At 47.2% G+C, this 20,255-nt stretch overlaps 2 protein-coding genes across 2 annotated transcripts; one reads left to right on the top strand and one right to left on the bottom strand.

Moving 5' to 3' along the window:
* Positions 1-488: 488 nt before the first annotated feature.
* Positions 489-4,583, top strand: LOC131287552 (toll-like receptor Tollo). The gene has a single exon (XM_058316610.1). The coding sequence runs from the start codon at positions 489-491 to the stop codon at positions 4,581-4,583; it is 4,095 nt and encodes a 1,364-aa protein (XP_058172593.1).
* A 7,485-nt stretch (positions 4,584-12,068) lies between these two features.
* On the bottom strand, positions 12,069-17,339 carry LOC131285701 (angiopoietin-4-like). The gene is made up of 2 exons (XM_058314557.1): positions 16,421-17,339; positions 12,069-12,082 (listed from the first exon to the last, which is right to left on the bottom strand). Exons 1-2 carry the CDS (start codon positions 17,337-17,339, stop codon positions 12,069-12,071), a joined length of 933 nt encoding a protein of 310 aa, XP_058170540.1.
* Between the last annotated feature and the right edge of the window lie 2,916 nt (positions 17,340-20,255).

Below are 20,255 nucleotides of genomic sequence, written 5' to 3'. Positions count from 1 at the left end.
CCGCAGCCTGCTCCTCGACGAGAGCAATTGTGGAAAGTTTTTAAGCACAGCCAACACCACCAGCCTACTCCGTTTGTGTTGTTGCGCCCTGTTTTTTTTCGGCGAGTTTCATTTTTCACGTTACGTTACCACCCGCGGGTTTTCTTTTCCCTCTCCCGCTAACGCACCTAATGCTAAACCGGTTTTCCCGACGACAACGTGCTTCCGTGCTGAGTTTCCGCGGTTTTCGGTAGAGCAAACGAAAAAAAGTTTCAAAATTATGTGCATTTGAATGAAAAGTATTCGGTTCACATGAGAGAGTGTGTGTTTGTGTACAAGTTTTAAAGGAAAGAAGAAGTTTGAGCAAAAATCGTTAATATTAAAGCTGAAGTGTCGATGCACGGTATTTAAAGTGAAACACGGACCGCAAGCTATTTCCCTCGAAAGTTTTCATGTTGATTGGCAAATATCGTTAAAAACAAGGAACTTCCCAAACCAAACGTACCAAAATGGAGTCTATCAAAAACGTTCTTCTCCTCCTGCTCGTTGGAGTGTTCTGCAGCTCCACCGTCGTTGTTGGCCGATCCACTTCGCTGATTCGCGGAATGGAAGGCATTGCGCCACGGGGCTGCAAATGGCAGCGGGTGCTGGACGAAACGGGCGACGACGAAACGCCGGCCACCGTCACGACGGTGCTGTCCTGCAAGCTGAAGACCATCGGTGGCACGGACACGCTGATGCGTAACCTCAGCTCGCACCAGATCGAACAGATCAGTTCGCTCAAGCTGGAGTGCAGCGACATCCTGTTCTTTGAGAGCTCGCTCGAGGGAAGTCACCATTCGGGGGCCTTCCTCGGCTCGCTGCGGCGCCTCCGCGACCTCAAGATCGAGTACTGTAAGATAAAGTATGTGCCTTCGATGGTGCTGGCAACATTGCGCGACCTCCGGTCGCTCTCGCTGCGGACGCACAACACCGACTGGTCGGCGATGAACCTGGAGTTCCACCCGGAAAGCTTCCGCGGGCTGACCGAGCTGAAGCGGCTCGATCTGGCCGACAACAACATCTGGAGTCTGCCCACGGATGTGTTCTGCCCGCTGTTTTCGCTGCGTCACCTGAATCTCACGCGGAACCGGCTCACCGACATCTCGCAGCTGGGTTTCTCCGACTGGGGCAACGGTCCTACTGCTCCCGGGAAGGCGTGCAACACGGGGCTCGAGGTGCTGGACCTTTCGCACAACGATCTGCTTGCCCTACCGGACAACGGTCTATCGTCGCTCCGTTCGCTCAACGTGCTGATGCTACAGGACAACCTCCTAACGTCCCTGGCCGACCGGTCCTTCGTTGGACTCGGCTCACTGAAGGTGCTTAACATGTCCAGCAACAAGCTGGTGGCGTTACCACCGGAGACCTTCCAATCCCCCCGAGAGTTGCGCCAGATTTACCTCCAAAACAACTCCCTCTCGGTGTTGGCCCCGGGCCTGCTGGAGGGTTTGGACCGGCTAGAGATTCTCGACCTCTCGCACAACGAGCTGACCTCGGAGTGGATCAACCGGGATACGTTTGCCGGCCTCAAGCGGCTCGTGGTGCTCGAGATTAGCCACAATGCGCTCACCAAAATCGACCGGCACGTGTTTCGGGAGTTGTACAGCCTGCAGATCCTCAACCTGGAGGCGAACGCGATCGAATCGATTGCGGACAACGCGTTCAGTGACCTGAAGAACCTGGTCGCGTTGACGCTATCGCACAATCGGCTGAAGCGCATCGAACAGCACCACTTCTCGGAGCTGTACGTGCTCAACCAGTTGTACATCGAGTCGAACGCCATCGAGTCGATCCATGGGCGTGCCCTGGAGAACCTCACCAACCTGAACGACCTCAACTTGAACGACAACCGGCTGACGGAGATTCCCGAGGGGCTCGGCAAGCTTCGCTTCCTGAAGTCGCTCGATCTGGGCAAGAACCGCATCAGTGCGGTCAACAATGCGTCTTTCGAGGGCCTCGAGCAGCTGCTCGGCTTGCGTCTGGTTGAGAACCGCATCACCAACATTTCGCGGGACGCATTCGTGACGCTGTCGTCGCTGCACGTGCTTAACCTCGCGTCGAACCAGATCCGCCATATCGACCAGTCGGCGTTCAGCTCGAACCCCACGATTCGCGCGATTCGGCTGGACAACAACGAGCTGGAGGACATCAGCGGTGTGTTCACGTCCCTGCCGGCCCTCGTGTTCCTCAACGTCTCGGATAACCAAATCCGCGTGTTCGACTACAGCCACTTCCCGACGTCGCTCGAGTGGCTCGATATGCATCAGAACAATATCTCCGAGCTCGGGAACTACTACGACCTGAACAACCTGCAGATTAAGATGCTCGATGTGTCGTTCAACCGGTTGACGTCGGTGGACAGTAAGTGCATCCCGGACGGCATCGAAACGCTGTTCCTCAACAACAACGTACTGGAGACGGTGGCAGCCGGTACGTTCCTGAACAAACGCGACCTGGTGAAGGTGGTCCTGTACGGGAACTACATCCGCAAGCTGGAGATCGGAGCCCTTGCCCTGACGCGAGTGGACAACGCGCGCGAGGTGCCCCAGTTCTACCTCGGCGACAATCCGATCCATTGCGACTGCACGATGGAGTGGCTGCAGGGTATCAACAAGCTGGCCCATCTGAGGCAGCATCCGCGCGTCATGGACCTGGACACGGTAATGTGCACGATGGAGCACGAACGGGGGGCCAGCATTCGTCCCCTGATGGATCTACGGTCGCACGACTTTCTCTGCCGCTACGAAACGCACTGCTTCGCCACGTGTCATTGTTGTGATTTTGATGCTTGCGACTGCAAGATGACGTGCCCGGATCGGTGCAGCTGCTACCACGATCACACGTGGAAGACGAACATTGTGGACTGTGGGACGGCGGACTACACCGAGGTCCCGGAGCACATCCCGATGGATGCGTCCACCATCTACCTGGACGGCAACGAGCTGCGCCAGCTAGCGAGCCACCAGTTCATCGGCAAGAAGAAGCTGGAGGTTCTCTACCTGAACGGGAGCAACATCCGGGACGTGCACAACAGGACGTTCAATGGCATCCCGAGCCTGCGGGTACTTCACCTCGAGGGTAACTTCATCAGCGAGCTGCGTGGGTTCGAGTTCGATCAGCTGACGAACCTGAACGAGCTGTACCTCGACCATAACGCGATCGGCTTCGTCGGCGAGCGGACGTTCGAGAACCTCAAGTTCCTGGAGGTGATCAACCTGAGCGACAACCGTATCAGCGAGTTCCGCCCGTGGCAGGCGTTTGCGGCGGCCAGCGAGACGGGTTCGTTGAGCCGGGTGTCGCTGGAGGGTAACCGGTGGCGTTGCGATTGCGACTCGCTGCACCGGCTGCAGCGCTGGATCCGCAGTGTGTCCGGGACGTTCGACCTGCAGCGTATGATCTGCGCCGATAGTCGCGTGGTGGCTGATGCCATCGGAAGTTGCGAGAATCGGTTGGACTTCGTCGGAGACATGGGCTCGAATGGAGTCGGTGATGGAGGTGCCGGAGATGGAGATTCCCCGCCGAGTGTGCATAGGACGGTGCTGCTCGGTCATGGGTTGATCGGGGGTGGTTATGTTCCGCTGCTGGCCGCCGTCGTTGTGGCCATCATCGGTACGGCGCTGATCGTAGCGCTCGCGTGTGTGTTCCGACAGGACGTTCGGTTGTGGGCACACGCCCGCTACGGTGTGCGGCTCGTCAAGGATCCGATCATCGTCGCCGGCCGCAAGGAGGAAGACGGCGACAAACTGTACGACTGCTACATGGTGTACAGTGTGCACGACAACGAGTTCGTGGGACGGTTACTCGGGGCCGAGCTGCAGCTGCACGGGTACTCCGTGTGTCTTCACCATCGGGACGTGCATCCGGGCGCGTTCCTGGCCGATTCGCTGCAGAGTGCGGCCGACGCCGCCCGGAAGGTGCTGCTCGTCGTGTCGATGAACTTCCTGCAGAACGAGTGGTCCCAGCCGCAGTTCCGTGTGGCGCTCCAGTCGGTCATCGAGAACGTGCGGCCGGCCCACAGGCGGCACAAGATCGTCATCGTGCTGACGGCGCCGGTCGAAATCGTCTCGATGGACCCCATCATGAACCTGCTCATCCGGACCTGCACCGTGGCGTGCTGGGGCGAGCGCAAGTTCTGGGACAAGCTGCGGTACGCTCTGCCCGACATCCCCAAGGACCGCACGCCGACGAAGCTCGGTGACATCACCCGCAGTCCGGCGAACCTGCGCTACACGCCCGCCCCAACCTCGCTCGACCAGTGGTGCAAAATTAGCCCACCGTCGGGGCTCGGGGATGGCATCGGCGGTGGGCCGGTCGGTGCCGGCGGACCTCCGTGCGTCGCCGGTGGACAGCATCCGGGCGGGATGGCTCTGCCCCAGAGCACCCCCTCCCAAAGCACCTGCAACACCGAGGACGAGTCGTCGTCGGCCTCCTCGCAACACTACGAGGCTCCGATGAGCCAGCACTACAACATGAGCCGCTCCAGTGCCTCGCTTGGACACGTGTACTCCACGATACCCGAGACGCCCCAGATGGGGCGCAACGGAAGAGCTTATTTCGTGTAAGATAAAGGGTTTGCCTACGCCTCCTGAAAACCGAACTGCAGGTGCGCATGATGGGTGTACATAGATATAGTATAGCATTCGCCGCCGATGGTGCGAAACGTAAACGTTATTTGCAAACAGAGACTGGCTCGGTAAAAGGTCCAACTAATGGTTAAACTACGTCAGATAGTCACACGACACTCACGGTCTGTTGAACAAGTCAACGCTATACAAAGGCAGTCAATTTTGTTGATTTTTAGTTTTATATATTAACGATTACAATTACGATTACGATTACGATTACGATTGATTCCGCCTAGAGGGTGGAAAAGGGTAGGGAAAACGGAGCAAAACCGAAGGGTGGAAACCACGCCACTTCACAACCCCTTCACTCTACTGTTAACGACGATCTCTCCTTTCGGCCACGTTTGCTCGCTCGTCTTTTTCTTGGTTAATGCGTGTTCGAATGGGCGTGCGTGTGTTTGTATGTGATGATGGATGATGGAGGTCACATCCTTCCTCCCCCGCGCGCGGACAGAGAAGGAAGGCACGGGGCCGGAATGATGTGGAGAGAATGTGGTTCCGCTTCTCTAATTTTTCCTACGATGGTGGCCCACCACCGTTCGAAGCGACCGAGTGGTCACGATTCTAGATAATAGTTCACACAGACCACAGATCCACCGCTAACGAGGGGAGGAAGGAAAGAGAAGAGACGGGAAGAAAACAACCAACCCAAGAAAAGAGGGAACCGGACGGAGCGGAGAGATAAGTAATGCGAAGCTGAAGAAAACAAAACAAAAAACCACATGAAAACAGTTAAAAGACGATACGCTGTATGTTATTCCCGTTTTTTGCGCAACTGCTCTTATTTGCCAAATATTTTTCTCCTTTAGGTTACAAAGTACATTAGAAAACAAAAAACAAGAAAACATTAATGATAAATTTCGCGCTCAACGATTTGTATAGGCAAAGGAAGGAGAGTCAATAGGCGGAAATTGGAAAAGCACCTTTTCCTTTTTCCTCGCGGTTGATGAAGAAGTGCAAACAAGGACAGTAATTGAGGTAATCATCGACGAGTATTGTGGAGATGAAGAAGAGAGAACTAAATATGACTTAAATGAACGTGATACTAGTTTTTATATGGCCTTCAATCAGCGTGCAACCCCTTCCGGTGCGGTTTGCGGCACGGGCAGCGGATCGGCCCGGGCTGGGGGAAGGCGTAATTTGAGCAGACTTACACACACTCACACGTACATATTAACGCACTAATTATTCTTAAGTTAGGAGAAGAAGGAACTCTACTCGTCGACACCGGCCGTTAGAGTTGGTAAAAGTATTGTTTGTTTGTTTTTATTACAATTCGTGGTCGAAAAATAGCTAAACAAAACAGTAAAACTCCACCAGCACGAAAGCGCAGCTCGAAGTCAAAACACAAAAACGTAACACCGAGTCTCTGTGTGTATTTGGGTGTGTAAATGTATTTTCTGTGCATCTCTTCCATGATTGTATTAACCGATTGCGTAAACTTAAAATAGTAATATTGCAGAGTCACAATATGTAAAATGTTATTCCACCTGGTGATGTTGAGTTGGTGCCATTTTGAAGCGGAACAAGACAAAACGAAATAACAAATAAAGGAAAGTGTTGTCGACCAAAATAGAGGAAAACATTATAAAAACAGAAATAAAAGAAGAATGTTGAATAAATACTTTGCCATAGACAGAGGAAAGACTTACAGGAAACACAAACTTAATGTAAATTAACAAGTTACCAACCAGAATCCAGATGAAAAGCCCCCGAAGGCGAAGCTGAGAAATAACGATCTAGAGAAATATAAACAGTCAATAATTCAATGGAAAGTAATAGAGAAAGAGAGAGAGAGAGAAAGAGAAAAAGATTAGGGAAACCCAAAATTATGTAACACACAAGAGAGAATGAAAATTAGATACAACGGCAAACAATGGCACAAAAACCCCAAACAGTAAACACTCACACTCAAACACAGATTTTACACCCCAAAAGGAAGAAAAAACGCACAAACACAACAACAGAGACGCAAAACTCACGAAGGCATCTATAAACTCGCTCCAATTTGTACATTTTCGACTAGAAGATAATAATTTATTACAAAACAACGTGCGCGCGCGTTGAGCGTGGAAGGTACAGGAAGAACGCGGCGAAAAGGGATGTAGAGAGAAGAGTAGTAAAAGAAAAGGTGAATGAAATGGCAGCGGAGAGGGTAAAAATTGTGAAGAAATACAAAATGGTAACGTAAAACAGAAAACAGAAAAAAACCCCGAAAAACACACGAAAAACGAACCGAATGAAATACAATTTTGAATTCACGAAAAATGAAACATAATTTCAGTGTTTGACTTTTCTTTTTTCCTGCTCCTCCTGCTCTCCTCCTCTATGTTTCGTTCGCTGGTTGTTGCGGGTTGTTGTTGGTTGGGGATGACCATGGCCCCCGGGATGATGGTGATGATGATGATGATGGTTCGTTGTTTGTCGGCGGAGGTCCGAAATACCTTTCGCGGGATCGTGGTCGCAAACGCAGTACGAGTTTCGCTGTGGAGGAGTCGAGTGCTGGATCGTTTCCGAGAGGGAGTCATTTTCCTGTCCGGTGGAGTGGTAAGGAAGATGAAGGTATGGAGGGTTCGTGGGGAAGCTAGAGCGACTCGCTGCAGCATCACAACCAGCATTTTCCTCATCACCATCATCATCCTCGTCGTCGTCGTCGTCGTTGTCGTGCTCTTCGTGGACCTCATCTTCTTCGCAAAGGAAGGCCGGGTCGAGTCTCGTAAATTATCGGCCGCGGCCCAAGGGTTGGACCCGATCGGTGAGAACGAGGGTCCCGGAGCCGGGCGCCGGTGTTTTGTTTACTTGCCCTCTGTCCATCACGGAGTCGCACGCGGGCGAGGTGATGCCGGAATGGCATCCGGGACCTTCCCGTGCTCTTTCGGTCGGGTTTTGTAGGCGGCCGACGGCATGATTGGCGTGCGCTGCGGTGTACCAATTCTGGCGGGCTAGTTTCTTAAATTATCGAGATTTATTCCATCCTCCCGACCCATCACCACCACTACCACCCTCGACGAACCTCAGGTATTCCAGCCATCAGGGTGGATCCTCTCGGGTATGCCTTTATTTATCCAACACTCTTTTCCTATGGAGGCTTCTCCCCCCCCACACCGTTCTTTCTCTTTCGCTGTTTGCCTCCTTCTTCATCCTTGAATGAAGCCCCCGAACCTTAGACGCCTAAGATGCTGCCGTTGATGATGACGGTGGTGATACTGGACCACTGCGTCTCTTCGGCGGGGCTTGACCTTCGCACGGACGGTTGGGACTCCGATCGTGCCGCACCGGGGATGGAGTCTGTTTTATCGCCTCTTCGCAACCTGGGTTGGTCATCTTTTTTGTCTCCTTTTTCTGTTCCCGCCACGAAGGATAGGCCACGGATAGGGTAAGTACACCACGCTTTGGAAGCAGTGGTTCAACAAACATGGCCCCATTTTTTGTGTATTGTGGGTGAGACTCAAGTTGGCTTGAAAGGGTCGGGGAAAACGGAATGGGAAGAAAAAGCGCAGGACCGATGGGGTCAGTTGAGTTAAGGTGAAATGAAATTGTTCTGAACCCCTTTTTAAAGATCATTTCGTTGAGAGCCTTGACGTAAGGTAAATCGTTTAACTACTTCAACCTTAAAAAGATTGCAAAATGCTTGTTTAGTAAGGAATTTAAACCATGCAATGTTAATAAAGTTTGTATTCCAATAATCAAAACGGGTTTTCCACAACAGTTTTAAGAAACTCTTGAAGAATTTAGAATTAAGGGACATAGGCATTGGTAAGTTGAATTTATTATCGACACTCTTATAATAACTATAACTTAACCTTGTAGAGTATTTGTGGCAACCCGATTCTATAACGAGAATATGCTAAAAAGATCTAAGAAAGAAACACATGAAGTAATAAATTTAATCAAGCAAGAAATTGTATACTTTTAATCTGAGTGTCGATGTTTGCTTGTTTTGATACATTTTCATTTCAATTTTCGTTTTCTATCGTTAAATTTTAATTTCAAGGAAAAACACTTAATATTGCAGTTTATGTTCACAAATGTTCACATTTTCTGGATGTTTTGGAGGAATGTTTTTCAATAATATAGACTACTAAATACTTTTTGTCATATTTTTTATCATCTTCTAGGTTTTTAAATATTGTTTTTTTATTTTACTTTTAAATATCTATAAAAACTTTCGTGTTACTCGATGTATCATGACTATGTTTCGAGCAAGGAATCCTAAAATGCTAATTAAACCCGCAAAACATGTGTTCCATCCGCTTCCATCTATTTAACATTCCTCACAACTGAAGCAAGAAAAATACGACCGCCTTTAATTTTCATTATACGTTTAGAGCCCAATAAATTTCACTTTCTGCCCATTCGGACTCATACCTTATTGTTATTGATATGATTCATGCATGTTTGTGTTACTTTTTGCCAGCATAATTATTACCTCTCCGGGTGCTCTTCCTGTGGCAAAATGAAACGTACGTTGCTACAAAACCCAGCGACGCTAAAGCATGCTGCCATCTCGCTAGAATTGGCACCGAAGGAGGCGGGCGAAAAGTGGAGCATGAAATCGAAACGAAATCGAAAAACAAACGGCAGCATTTCAAACCACGAAGACGTATGTAAAAAGGGCCGCACGACGATCTCCGCGCCACGCGGTTTTTCCACGACCCATGGAGTTCGGCGTTTGGTGCCTTGTGCTAACGAAATAACGAGCTCGGAACCTCAAGTCCAGACACCACTCCTCTCTGCGGACCTGTGTGTGAGGGAAACCTGGGGACTTCGGGAGATGTGAAATCACGGACATTCGCTCCGGCTCGTTCTTTATGATTATGATCGTTTCTGATCGTGAAATTGATGTTTACTCGTTGATGATGCTGATGAGTAAGAATAACAGCAGTCAGTTTATGCTCGGTATCTGTCCGGGTATCCCCGCTCTCGCTCCCCATCGGCTGATCTCTCGCTTCGGGAACGGGTTTTTGGAGGGTTGGCCAAGCAGGCCGTTTTCTTCTGCTTCTGCTTGCCACCTTCCGAGCAGTCGCGGCTCGTTTTGTGCCAACAACAACACGGTGTCAGTCTCTAATGCACTTCCACTTACCCGGACGGCTCCGATGGCTCCGTGACGGTGGAGCAGCAGCTTCCTTTCCTTTCCCGTGAAGTTTATTATAACGCATGACGCGCGCGTGTGCTGCTGGACGGACGAGCCAGGCCCGGCCCAGGAAATTCAGCATCGGCAGAAAGGCTTACCTCCATTAGCATTTTGTATCGTGCATCGCGGGTTGCGCCCTGCCACGGGTTTTCGTGGGGAGATGATTTTCGGGAACCGGTGCCCCTGAGCAAAGGGTCGATCGAAATGGAACGAAAGTAAGAAATGGAAAAGAAAATCACAACAACTGGGGAAGGAACGCGCATTGGCATCGCAAGGTTGAGTTTCGTCTCCGAAACGATTCCACGGCCATCGAAGGCCATGTTTGGGAAATCTGTTTGCAATAAATCAACCCTCGAAGGTACGTGCACATAGGAAAAGGCCCACAAAGCGGAAGGGAATGAGGAGAGAGGATAGGAGGGTGGGGTAGCAAAGCGTACCCTGTAACTCACAAATTAATTTTTGACAAATCATTTCCCACCGGTACCGAAAAGCGAGTTATGATGATTGTGAACCCGTTACACGCCCGGAACGAACCGGCGGTGTTTCCCGGGGTTCCGGTTGTGTTCCGTGGCGGCTTTCACGAGTGCCAATGCCCAAGACAACGATGACGACCACGACGACGTCGACTACGCACTTCATTTCGGCCGGAACATTATTAAGTATGAACCAAGGCTTTCCGGACGGTTTCCACGCTCGGAACGGGGGAATAAGTCTTCGAAATCTTTGATCGCATCCCCGCAGCGGAATGATCGAGAGCTGAGCGATTAGTTTCGTTTTCATTTCTGTTTTTCGCTCCCTTCCACCTTTTCCGTCTTGAGGTGAAAGCGTAATGTAAACACAGGGAGCTGCCTTTTTGGTCTGCAGTGGAATGTCTTGTGCCAGCGAGAAAGAGCTCGAGGGGCTAAAACGGTTCGAAACTTTAGCTAAAATTTGCATCTCAATGCGGTCAGATGCGGTTTGATTCGGTTTGATTTTGGGAACGGTTGAACGAGAACGAAGGGAACAAAGGAAGATTAAAACGCTTGTTTTAAATGGTGCTGTTAATTGATTCCATGATTCAGTTATTTTGTTTGAACTTGAGCAGTTGATGCGTTATCAAGTGCGTGTTTTTGTGGTAAGTATGTGGTTTGATGCATACAGATTGATTGGTGTTTGTTTCATTGTTTTTTTCAATTTCAATCATTGCAATTTCAAACTAATTTTTACTTTTGATGTATTACGTGATTTCTTTAGATAGTAAGGTCATCACTAGCTTAGATCATAGCACATTATGAATATGCATTGTTTCTACGACAGTAAAGCATTGGCAACATGTTTATTTAATCTTAAAAGACTACATCAGATTGTATCGCTATAAATCTAATTTTATTCAAAAGTTAAAAATAGCAACTTATATTGATGGACAAGTTTTAAATGTTTTACTGTCCATTATTGATGTTTCAATTAATAGTTGCAGTTTTTTGTCATTTGCTTCATTGATTTTTAACTCTTTTTCTTCCAACCATCGAGTGGACATAAACCGAGGACGACAGATCGAAACAAAAGCGTAAAACACATTAAGAAAGATGACACATTATGCTCCACATTATCACATTCCGTGTGCAGAGCGCCGCGCATCGGCACCGTCCGAATCGGCATAATTAATTAGTTAATTAATTCCAATGCATCAGCACCTAATTTATTTATCGCTCGACTGGCCGACACTCTCCGCCTGGATAAAGGGCCCGTGCATCTGCGTGCGTGTCTGTGTGTGTATGCCGGTGGCAGCATCGTGTCTGCCGTTGTCGAATGTCCACCCACTCTTTCGGCTGGCGGCCGGGTTTTGGCGAGCATATAAATACATAAATATGCAAAAGTGTCCATCTGCTGCTTGCGTGGCCATTGCCGTGGGCGGAAAACGTCGGACTTCTGTTTCTGATTCCACGCCGCACCACGCGGTGTCCCTCTGGCGGTGGGGCGAGGCGGTGTCTTAAAGAGTTAAACGCTTCCGAACGGGCTGCGCGGGCGAAGGGTCCGTTCGTTTCGATTCACCGCTTTCTTGTCAAGCGCCAAAGCGGGGCGGAAAGGGCGCACACTCTATAATTTATTGACTTATTTTATCGGAATTTATTCCATTTGAACATCCCAGCCGGGCCGCCCTTCCGGCAGGCCGAGCCACCGCCACCTACGGAGGATGCTTAAACGGTAGCCATCAGAGGCCGATGCCTGACGGGTTTTTCGCCCGAAAGCCGACGAGTGAACGGTGAGATTTATCCGCTCGGTCCGGCTGATTCTCCGTCGAACGAGGCTCATTCCGGTAATGCTGCAAATTGGAGATGAATAAAGTACATCTCATTACGGCACCGGCAACAGAAGTCACTTTGGGTTTCTTTTCTTTCAAGCTTTTGCTACGAAAAATGAGCCACAGCGCGACCGGGAGGAAGTTACCACGAACAGGCTTCTTTTCTTGGCCACCTTCTGCGAACTTTATCCGGTCCTGGTGGGAAAAAACGGGAATACTCCAAGGGAAAACCCTCGCGATGAACAAGATGAATTCTAATTGAAGTTTGCGTTTGGCGAGTTCGCCCGGTCGAAAGCTTGTTATCGCATTTTACCGACCCCTGGCGCTTGGAAAAGAAAAATCCTTCCACTCCCGCGATCGCCGAAGTTCCAGGGAGTCATGAAAAGAATACTTAAGAAGAACGGTAAGCAAGGAAAAAAACACGGCTCCTCTAGCGGAACTGAGGGCTGGCCAATTATAATGATAATAATGACAGCCGAAGTGGCAAAGGGCCTTAGGAATAGGGCAAAAGAAAAAAGCCCAGCTTCTTGGCGTATGATAGCCCATTCAAAGTCGTGTCGTGTCGTTTATACTCGCTGTGTGTGTGTAGGCCATTCTTGGAGCAATTTTTTTATGTGTTTTCCTTCCGCGTGGCGATGGATCGCACGATGGATGCTGGCGTTTCCCGCCGTGTTTGCCCGTGTTTGGCAATCGGCAGGAAAATAGCTTCGCGAAACGCGGAATGAATAGCAAATAGTCGAAGATCCATAACGACCGCGGAGTGCTAATCGTGAGCGTGATCTCCCGACGACGACGACGACGACGGGACGATCTTTCCATTATACTTTTTTTTGCGTCGCCCTTTTCTACTTCGCCCGTCCCGTGCGTCTTTATCGATCGTTATCCCGGAGCGTTGAAGTGCACGGCCTCGGTTCGGATCGGATGGATCTGAATCGTGCAGTGATGCAATGATGCGGCGAAGAAAAATGCCGCCGGAATTCGATACACTGCTACCGTTCGGAGGGTGCATTAATTTGAGCCGCAGCCGAAGAAACAACGCAAATGCATCGGGTTTATTTTCGAACAAATTGCAAAGATCGCCGCACCGACGGATCGTGCTGTGAAATCGTTGAATCGAAGATGGCCATGAGAATGGAAATCGATGCATGCAGCGATGTGGGTTTGTGAAAGATTTTAAATGTATGCGATTTTTTATCAAGCTAGTGTGAATGCCTGCAGCTTTTTAAACAAACAATTTGGTCGTGGAAAGCAATCTGCTTAAAATAAAAAGGGACTTGATTTCACACGTCAGAGTGATGCCTTCGTTCTGGTCTTTTGCACCAAAATACAACAATTTCTTAAATCATAGAGTAAGATTTTAGCTTCAGTGAAATACTAATTTCCGAAACACACGATTATCTGCTTTTAATTTGTTTCTGCAGCTTTTGTTAAAATTGTGTGTTGTTTTGGCATGTAAGGCTTTGCCTACCGTATGAGGACTTTCGTTCAAGGGAGAGAACTTTTTCAGTTGGAATTCAAGTCTACGATTTTCATATATTCCACAACAGGTGTTAAGGTATCTTGAAAAGTTTTCATAATTATGTTTGTTTCATGGATAATTTGGACCTCACATTTTTCTTAAATTACCTCTATTGCATTTTTGATAGTAAAGTAAAAAAAAATGGGCATCAACTGCAGCACTTGCATTCGTTTTTAAAAACACATTTCAAGTGAAATGTAATCTGTAATTGAGTGCTCTGCTCAACTTTCATGAGCCTTCGTTATGATGCAATTTCGCTCGCTCGCCATGTAAATTCTGCAGAAGAAAATATTAACGTCACCGATTTGCAGCTTATGGTTTGAACCGATTCCCAGCATGGCACATCGGTAGCCGACTTCACAACTTCACAGTTGACGCAACACCCTCCAAAACAGTCGCTCGGCGAAGAACGACGCCGACAAGCAGGAAAAACCAACTGGCGTTGGGAAAAGGGTCTTCTTCTCCAGCTCGGTGCTCTACTTAAAGAAAAAAGAAACCCCGAACGCCATTACGAGCGCCATGAAACGTAATATCATATTTAAGATTTAACTTTATCGACCAAAAACGTGAACGTCGCTGCCTCGCCCCGATCTGTTGCCGGCCGCTCGGTGCCCGTCTGGTGTCCTACGTTTGCCGACATAACCGTTGTCGTTTAGTGCAAGCGCGAGCGCACATTACCATGCAATCACGGCCATCGTGAATCGGTTCGTTACTCCATTTTTTGCGCTTGCCTTTGCCTTCAACCTCTGCCAATTCCGAGTTGCATCATGGCGTGCACATCGCAGAAAGAAAACACATTTTCCATCCTTGCGCTCCCGGAAGAGTCATTTCGTTCGCTTTGTTTTTCGCCAACTTTTACCTCCGCCCCTCCACTGCTGCTTTCGCGTCCTACAACAACTCGCAAAACAAACGTGCTTTCTTTGTGCTAGTGTTGTCTTGTTTTTGCTAGTTTCTCAATTTCTTTTGCTGCTTTCCTTACTAGCCACACTGCCGGTGCATCTAATTTGCATTCAGTCACATGGTGAGGCGAAAAAGATTGTCGACCCGTTCTTTGAGGAAAACATGTGCACTGGAATTTCCACAGCTACCGGAATGCAGTCCCAAAGGGAGCAAGAGATTTCTGTTTTTGGGATATTACGGACGCAAATGTGCAGTTCCTCAATTCATTCCCACGTGCAGGTGAAATGGTTTCGGGATGAAAAGGTTTTTCCATTGCCATCTCTCTCGCTCTCTCTGCCGTGTGCATTTTTCGATCGAAACCCAAAAATCGAGTTGCCGCTTTCCCGGGGCGGTCGGTGAGTAGCGCTCCCCGTCGGCGAGGATTGATGAAAATGACAATATTGGAGGGAAAACGTAGCCCATTTCATTTCTTTCATCCTCGCACCAGGGGAGAAAACTTCAGCCCCAGCGCTTTGGTCTCTTGACCGACGAACGAAGGCGGAAATGAGTCAATTCGATTGTTTCCCAGCGACACGCAGCCCCGAATGCGCCGCTCAATGGCCGTGAAATCGGAAAGCAGTAGCAAGTGCCGGGTGATCGCGCACCCCCAGCTGCCACGGAAATGATGTTGCCTGGATTTAGGGCCGGTTCCGTCGGGTGGGGCCATCGTCGGGCAAGTGGTTTTAGGTTTTCGGGTTCCTAAAGCGAAAGCGAAGTTCCGTCAGCAGCTCGAAACTGTTGATGCTTGCCGGGGAAGGTGAGAAACGTCTCGTGGTGGAACGAAAGTGAACTTCTGCGTGGCAAAACCCGGTGTGGTGGCACAGTAAGCGGTCTTCAGCGGTCAAAGGAGTGCCAAGGGTGCTGCTGTGAAGTACATTAAATGCAGGAGAACGCGAAGGATCATCACAATGTTGAAGATGTGCCTTAAAGATGCTTCAAATGTTGAACATTATAAGATGAATTTAAGAGATCAAAAGTGTACCGCAAAGTTGCTGGAAAATGATTTGGCCTTTGAATGAAGAAAAATTAAGAAAACTCACCGATGAATACCGCATTCCAATGTGAAAAGATCGGAGTTTTGTGTTGAAAAACAGCGTTCAACTAGCCTGCTTCAAAACTGTTAAAATTGCAAGAGAGAAGAGAAAAATGCAACATGTGTTCCGAGCTCGAAGCAGGAATGCGACAATCGAACTTAATAAACGTAAAAGATATAAAAAAAAGTAAAACGATACCTTAAAATTGTTCAGTCATATGAAAATATACAAACCAACGGATATATTTTGTATTTTCGCATAGTTTAAAAAGCTACAAATTCAAAAGTTCCATTCTAAGTAAAAAAAATTTTAAGATGCTTTACATAATTTGATGCAGATTTCCAGTCTTTACACTTGTTTCCCCGAAATATCTTTTAATATAGGTGTTTTTTTGCTCCAAATGACACACGGTTTATTTTAAGTGCTGACACTTTAACGTTAACTTCATAAAACTTTACTGAACTTTTTATTTAACGCCGTGCTCAAACGTACCCGCGTCCCACTGGTCGGATTTCACAGCGAGCAAAGATTTGTGAGATAATATTGTTACTTTTATTCTGTCAACCAATTCTTATTAACGGTTCAGGCAGCTTCATGTTTGTCATGCAAAATGCATTCTAGGGTTTGGAAGAAAGAAAGTAGGTTGATATCTTCAAACTTCACGGATCATCATTTTAGAGTATGCCAATCCACGGTAATCTTTTTCGAAATAATACCAACTCATTGTTTCAGTATCAGTTTTGTTCAAGTATAGTCCATTTAGATTGAAATCAGCACAGTTCTCGTACCACAACGCACCATTACGCATTTTCGCACAATTGTCACTGTTCTCGTCATTATCTCTATCAAATGTTGAAAATTTCATACCTTCATGACGGTTCAGTGAATCTCCCGCTGTACCAGTATAAGTTCCCAAATTGTTTAAAACGTATTGCTCGTATTCGGTACCAACCGTGAAGTTTGTATAACGGGCAAATTTATAAGTTCCATTGAAATCCTTCAGTTCTATCAGTAGCTCGTGCTGTCGACGCGATGTCAGCTGGTGAATCCGTTCTAATCCAAGCCAGTGCTCTCGATCTACGCTTCCGAATCCTTTTTGGTACTCTGTCCAGTTTCGATAGAAGTCGAGGGATCCGTCGTAGCGATACTGAATCACCAACCATCCGCCGCCGAAGCTATTCTGCTCACAAAACGCATCGAAAGGAGATTCGTTGTCACTCAGCTGGATCAAGTAGACACCTGATACGTTTGCCGGTGCCTCCTTGCACGATTTGAATGAGCTTTTCTGTACGTACCACAGCGGATTTTGCATAAACCGCGTTGTATTTGCACTGAGTTGTGCGATCTCCTTCCGCATTTGTTCGTGGCTAGCACACGCTGTTTGTTGAGCGAGGATCTGCTGGGAATGTGCCTTCAGCACAGTTAAGTTGTGTCCAGCATCTCGATCGTGCCGATGGATCTCCCACTGTATGCCGTCTATCGAGTCCTCGAGTTTCTTCAGCTTTTCCTTCACCTCTTCGTCGCGCTCCTTCAATCCGAGCTCGATCTGGTACAACTTGTACTGAAGAAAGTCCAGCTTGGCCATCATCACTTCGAATCCATATCCACCGACCGAGTTATCTGAAGAATCCGTCACCGAAATAGTAGCTGAACTTGCCGAAGAATGCCAGAATAACACTATTCCACAAAATAGACTAAAGAGGCGCACGTTGGTAAACATGGTTGGTAGCGAAATTATCTTGTTGCAGAATGCTTGAGACTTCACTGAAACTATAGTCGGCTTCATGATTTGGAGATGCTTTTATATGAAGGAATGCAGGGGTGTATAACTCGAAAGAAAGGAAAGGTAGAATGTGGAAAATTGCAATCAGTCAATTGAACTAAGTATTTAAGCTGCTCGATTCATTTTCATTGCATTGGTGTACAATTATTTTCAATTTTAAATTGGAAGTTATAAGTTTTTCTGAGAAGAAAGCCCTTTGATGAGATGTTGAATAGCGAAAGGGTTCTTCTTCCCTGACATTTACTCCCGTTAACTCTAACACAACGGACGCAAAAGCAACGATAGTGATAACGACTTCCGCGCAGCTGCACTTAATGTTTGATAACACCACTTTACTCAAAGGCGCTAAATTTGCAGTCGTTGATGTTTGCAAGTATTTTTGTTTCATAGAATGTGCATGAATTGGGTTTGTTGTCAACGTTTATTATCGGTCAGGGCTTCCCAACTTGACGCAATTGTACAACATCTATAAATAGTTACACCATTCAATACATTTTCATTATCCCAATTTACTTCATTTTTTATGTTATCAGTTACCATACTAGTTCTTTCGATTTCGATCATTTCTCTTTCTTTTTCACCACAACCTACTTTCTTTTCGATTCAGTATTTGTCTTTCAAGTATCCCATTTAGGCCCCGCTCTATCTATATTCCAACGGGAAAATATTCATATATTAGTGTGAAATTAGTATACACTGAACATTATACTGTGCGTCGTGCAACAATTGCGAAAAGAAAACTTACAGCCACAGTTTTTATGTAAGGATTCTGTTGGTTAGTATTTTTATTGAAATGTGTTCCCAAATGGCTAAAAGTGTCGTTTCGTCCACGTCCAGTCAAATTTGACTGATTACGGCAATGCACAAGACCATAGAGGACACATTTTGCAAGTTTAGTTTCAATGAATAACCATTTATACTATACATGATAAATGGCGGTAGAGCCGGTTAGTAAATTGACCGCTCGAGGCGTGTGTTCGAATTCTAACCGAGGCCAGACCCTCCCCTGTACGAGAGGACTTACTATCTCTGTACACAAAGGGAGATAGTCTAATAAGCCCTTAAAAACAGGGCAGGCTTGACCAACAACACAGCCAAGAAGAAGAAGATTAAGCGAAATAGTTTTGAAACACACTGAAGTAAAATTTAAACACATACAAATACTCAAACTACTTTCAATTTCTAGTGTTTACATATCTCACTATTTTAAGGATTGAATTCGTAACTATTATAACCCCGATGGTCATTTCAATGATTTACTGTTTCGTACATTTGAAAATAAATTGCAAATATCTTACATTTTCCGGTTTAGAATGATGGAAATGCAACAATTACATCATAGCAGTTGCTTCAACCGTAGATTTTCTACGAAGATTAAGTTTTAGCCTCTTTAACCACAAGAGGATTAATAAAATTTTGTTTTGGTTTCTAATTCTATACATTTATAGGACAAGTCAATCTGTTTTTTTCTGTATAAATTAGTGAGTTACACCTACATTTAAAAGTTCAATGATTTGAAGCCAAAAGATAATCAAATCAAGCGCGTGCCTGGGTCTTTTGACGAGCAAAACCGTTGAAGCGGAATCCGTTAATTATCTCCCACTTTCTTGTTTCTATTTACCTGCGAAAATCAACAACAAATCTCAAAACAGCTCGAAAAATGATGCCACAAACGTTGTTCAATATCATCTGCAATTATGTAAATACGCTCGCAATAAATCACCGTGAAATACTACACATGCTCCTACGGTGGTGGATTACTAACTCGCGAGTTCTAATGTCCACCCCGCACTCGACCACTCTTGCACTAAAGTCGACAACCATGAATGTCACCGGTGACAATGTCGCCGCGATCCATTGCGGCGCCATGTTTACAAACCAAACAATCCGGGGCGTTCAGAAACCACTTAAAACACCAACACACACACTCGCTAGCCGTTTATGTCTTTCTCGTTTCAGTTTGCATTCAACCGAAAACTCTTCACTTTAAGAAAAATCGTAAAAAAGAACACTTTACAACCAAACGCGACAAAGAAGTAAGAAAAAAAAGTGTAACTAAAGTCTCCGAGCACCATGAAAGAGTTGAACCGATTTGCGTGAGAGTGTAACATTTATGCTTGAAAAGTCCGCCGCAAAGGAATGGGGGTTTTTCTTTCGGGTGCGGTGGGGAGGAATGCTAGATGCCGGCCGTGGTACGGAAACGATTTGAATTCATTTGATTCATTCTCTTACGAATACGCGGCAACCGAAAATAATTTGCTGTCCACCGGCGGACACCATCGAAAAAGGTTGGGATTGTGTGTTTTGTGACTCGGTTTTTGAGGATGGCGACGACAAAAGAATGGATTTAAAATTCACTTTCGGCTACAACAAATTAATGCCCGCCGAAAAACTACCGCCCGGAGGATGGTGTGGTATCCCTGCCTTTCGATGGGAGTGAGTTAAGGAAAATTACACAAACACGCAAATGCAGAAGAAACACTACTAGTAACGATCGAAATGTAAGACGGCAAAACCACAGAATGCGTGGCGGATTGCGCGCGCGCTCGCGTCTTCGGACGAGAAGGGGTCGTAAATCTTGGCTTAATTTAAAGACTTGAGGCCGCACTTGCTTTGAATAAATTACTGGCCCGCTGAAGATGACGAAGATGATCCAACGGATGGGGATGGGGATGAGTTCGCACGCCGCAAAAGTGCGAGGGTGGATTAAGCCAGCAGCGATTGCCTCGCAGCCTGGGCGGCGTGTGATTAATTATAAAATATTTTCATTACCCACATTACACTTGCCGGTCGAGGTTTCTCTTGTTGCGCCGCGGAAAAACCGGCCCGCATCCTAAGACACTCAAAGGGAAATGCGGTGGGTGGAAATGACGGAACCAAACGGAAGATCGGTCCATTGGTCTTTTGCGAACGAAGCAA

This window comes from Anopheles ziemanni, chromosome 3, assembly GCF_943734765.1.
Source record: "Anopheles ziemanni chromosome 3, idAnoZiCoDA_A2_x.2, whole genome shotgun sequence".
In the NCBI taxonomy this organism is placed as follows: Eukaryota; Metazoa; Arthropoda; class Insecta; order Diptera; family Culicidae; genus Anopheles; species Anopheles ziemanni.
The sequence above is the reverse complement of the archived record's forward strand: the minus strand, read 5'-3'. Positions and strand labels throughout refer to the sequence as shown.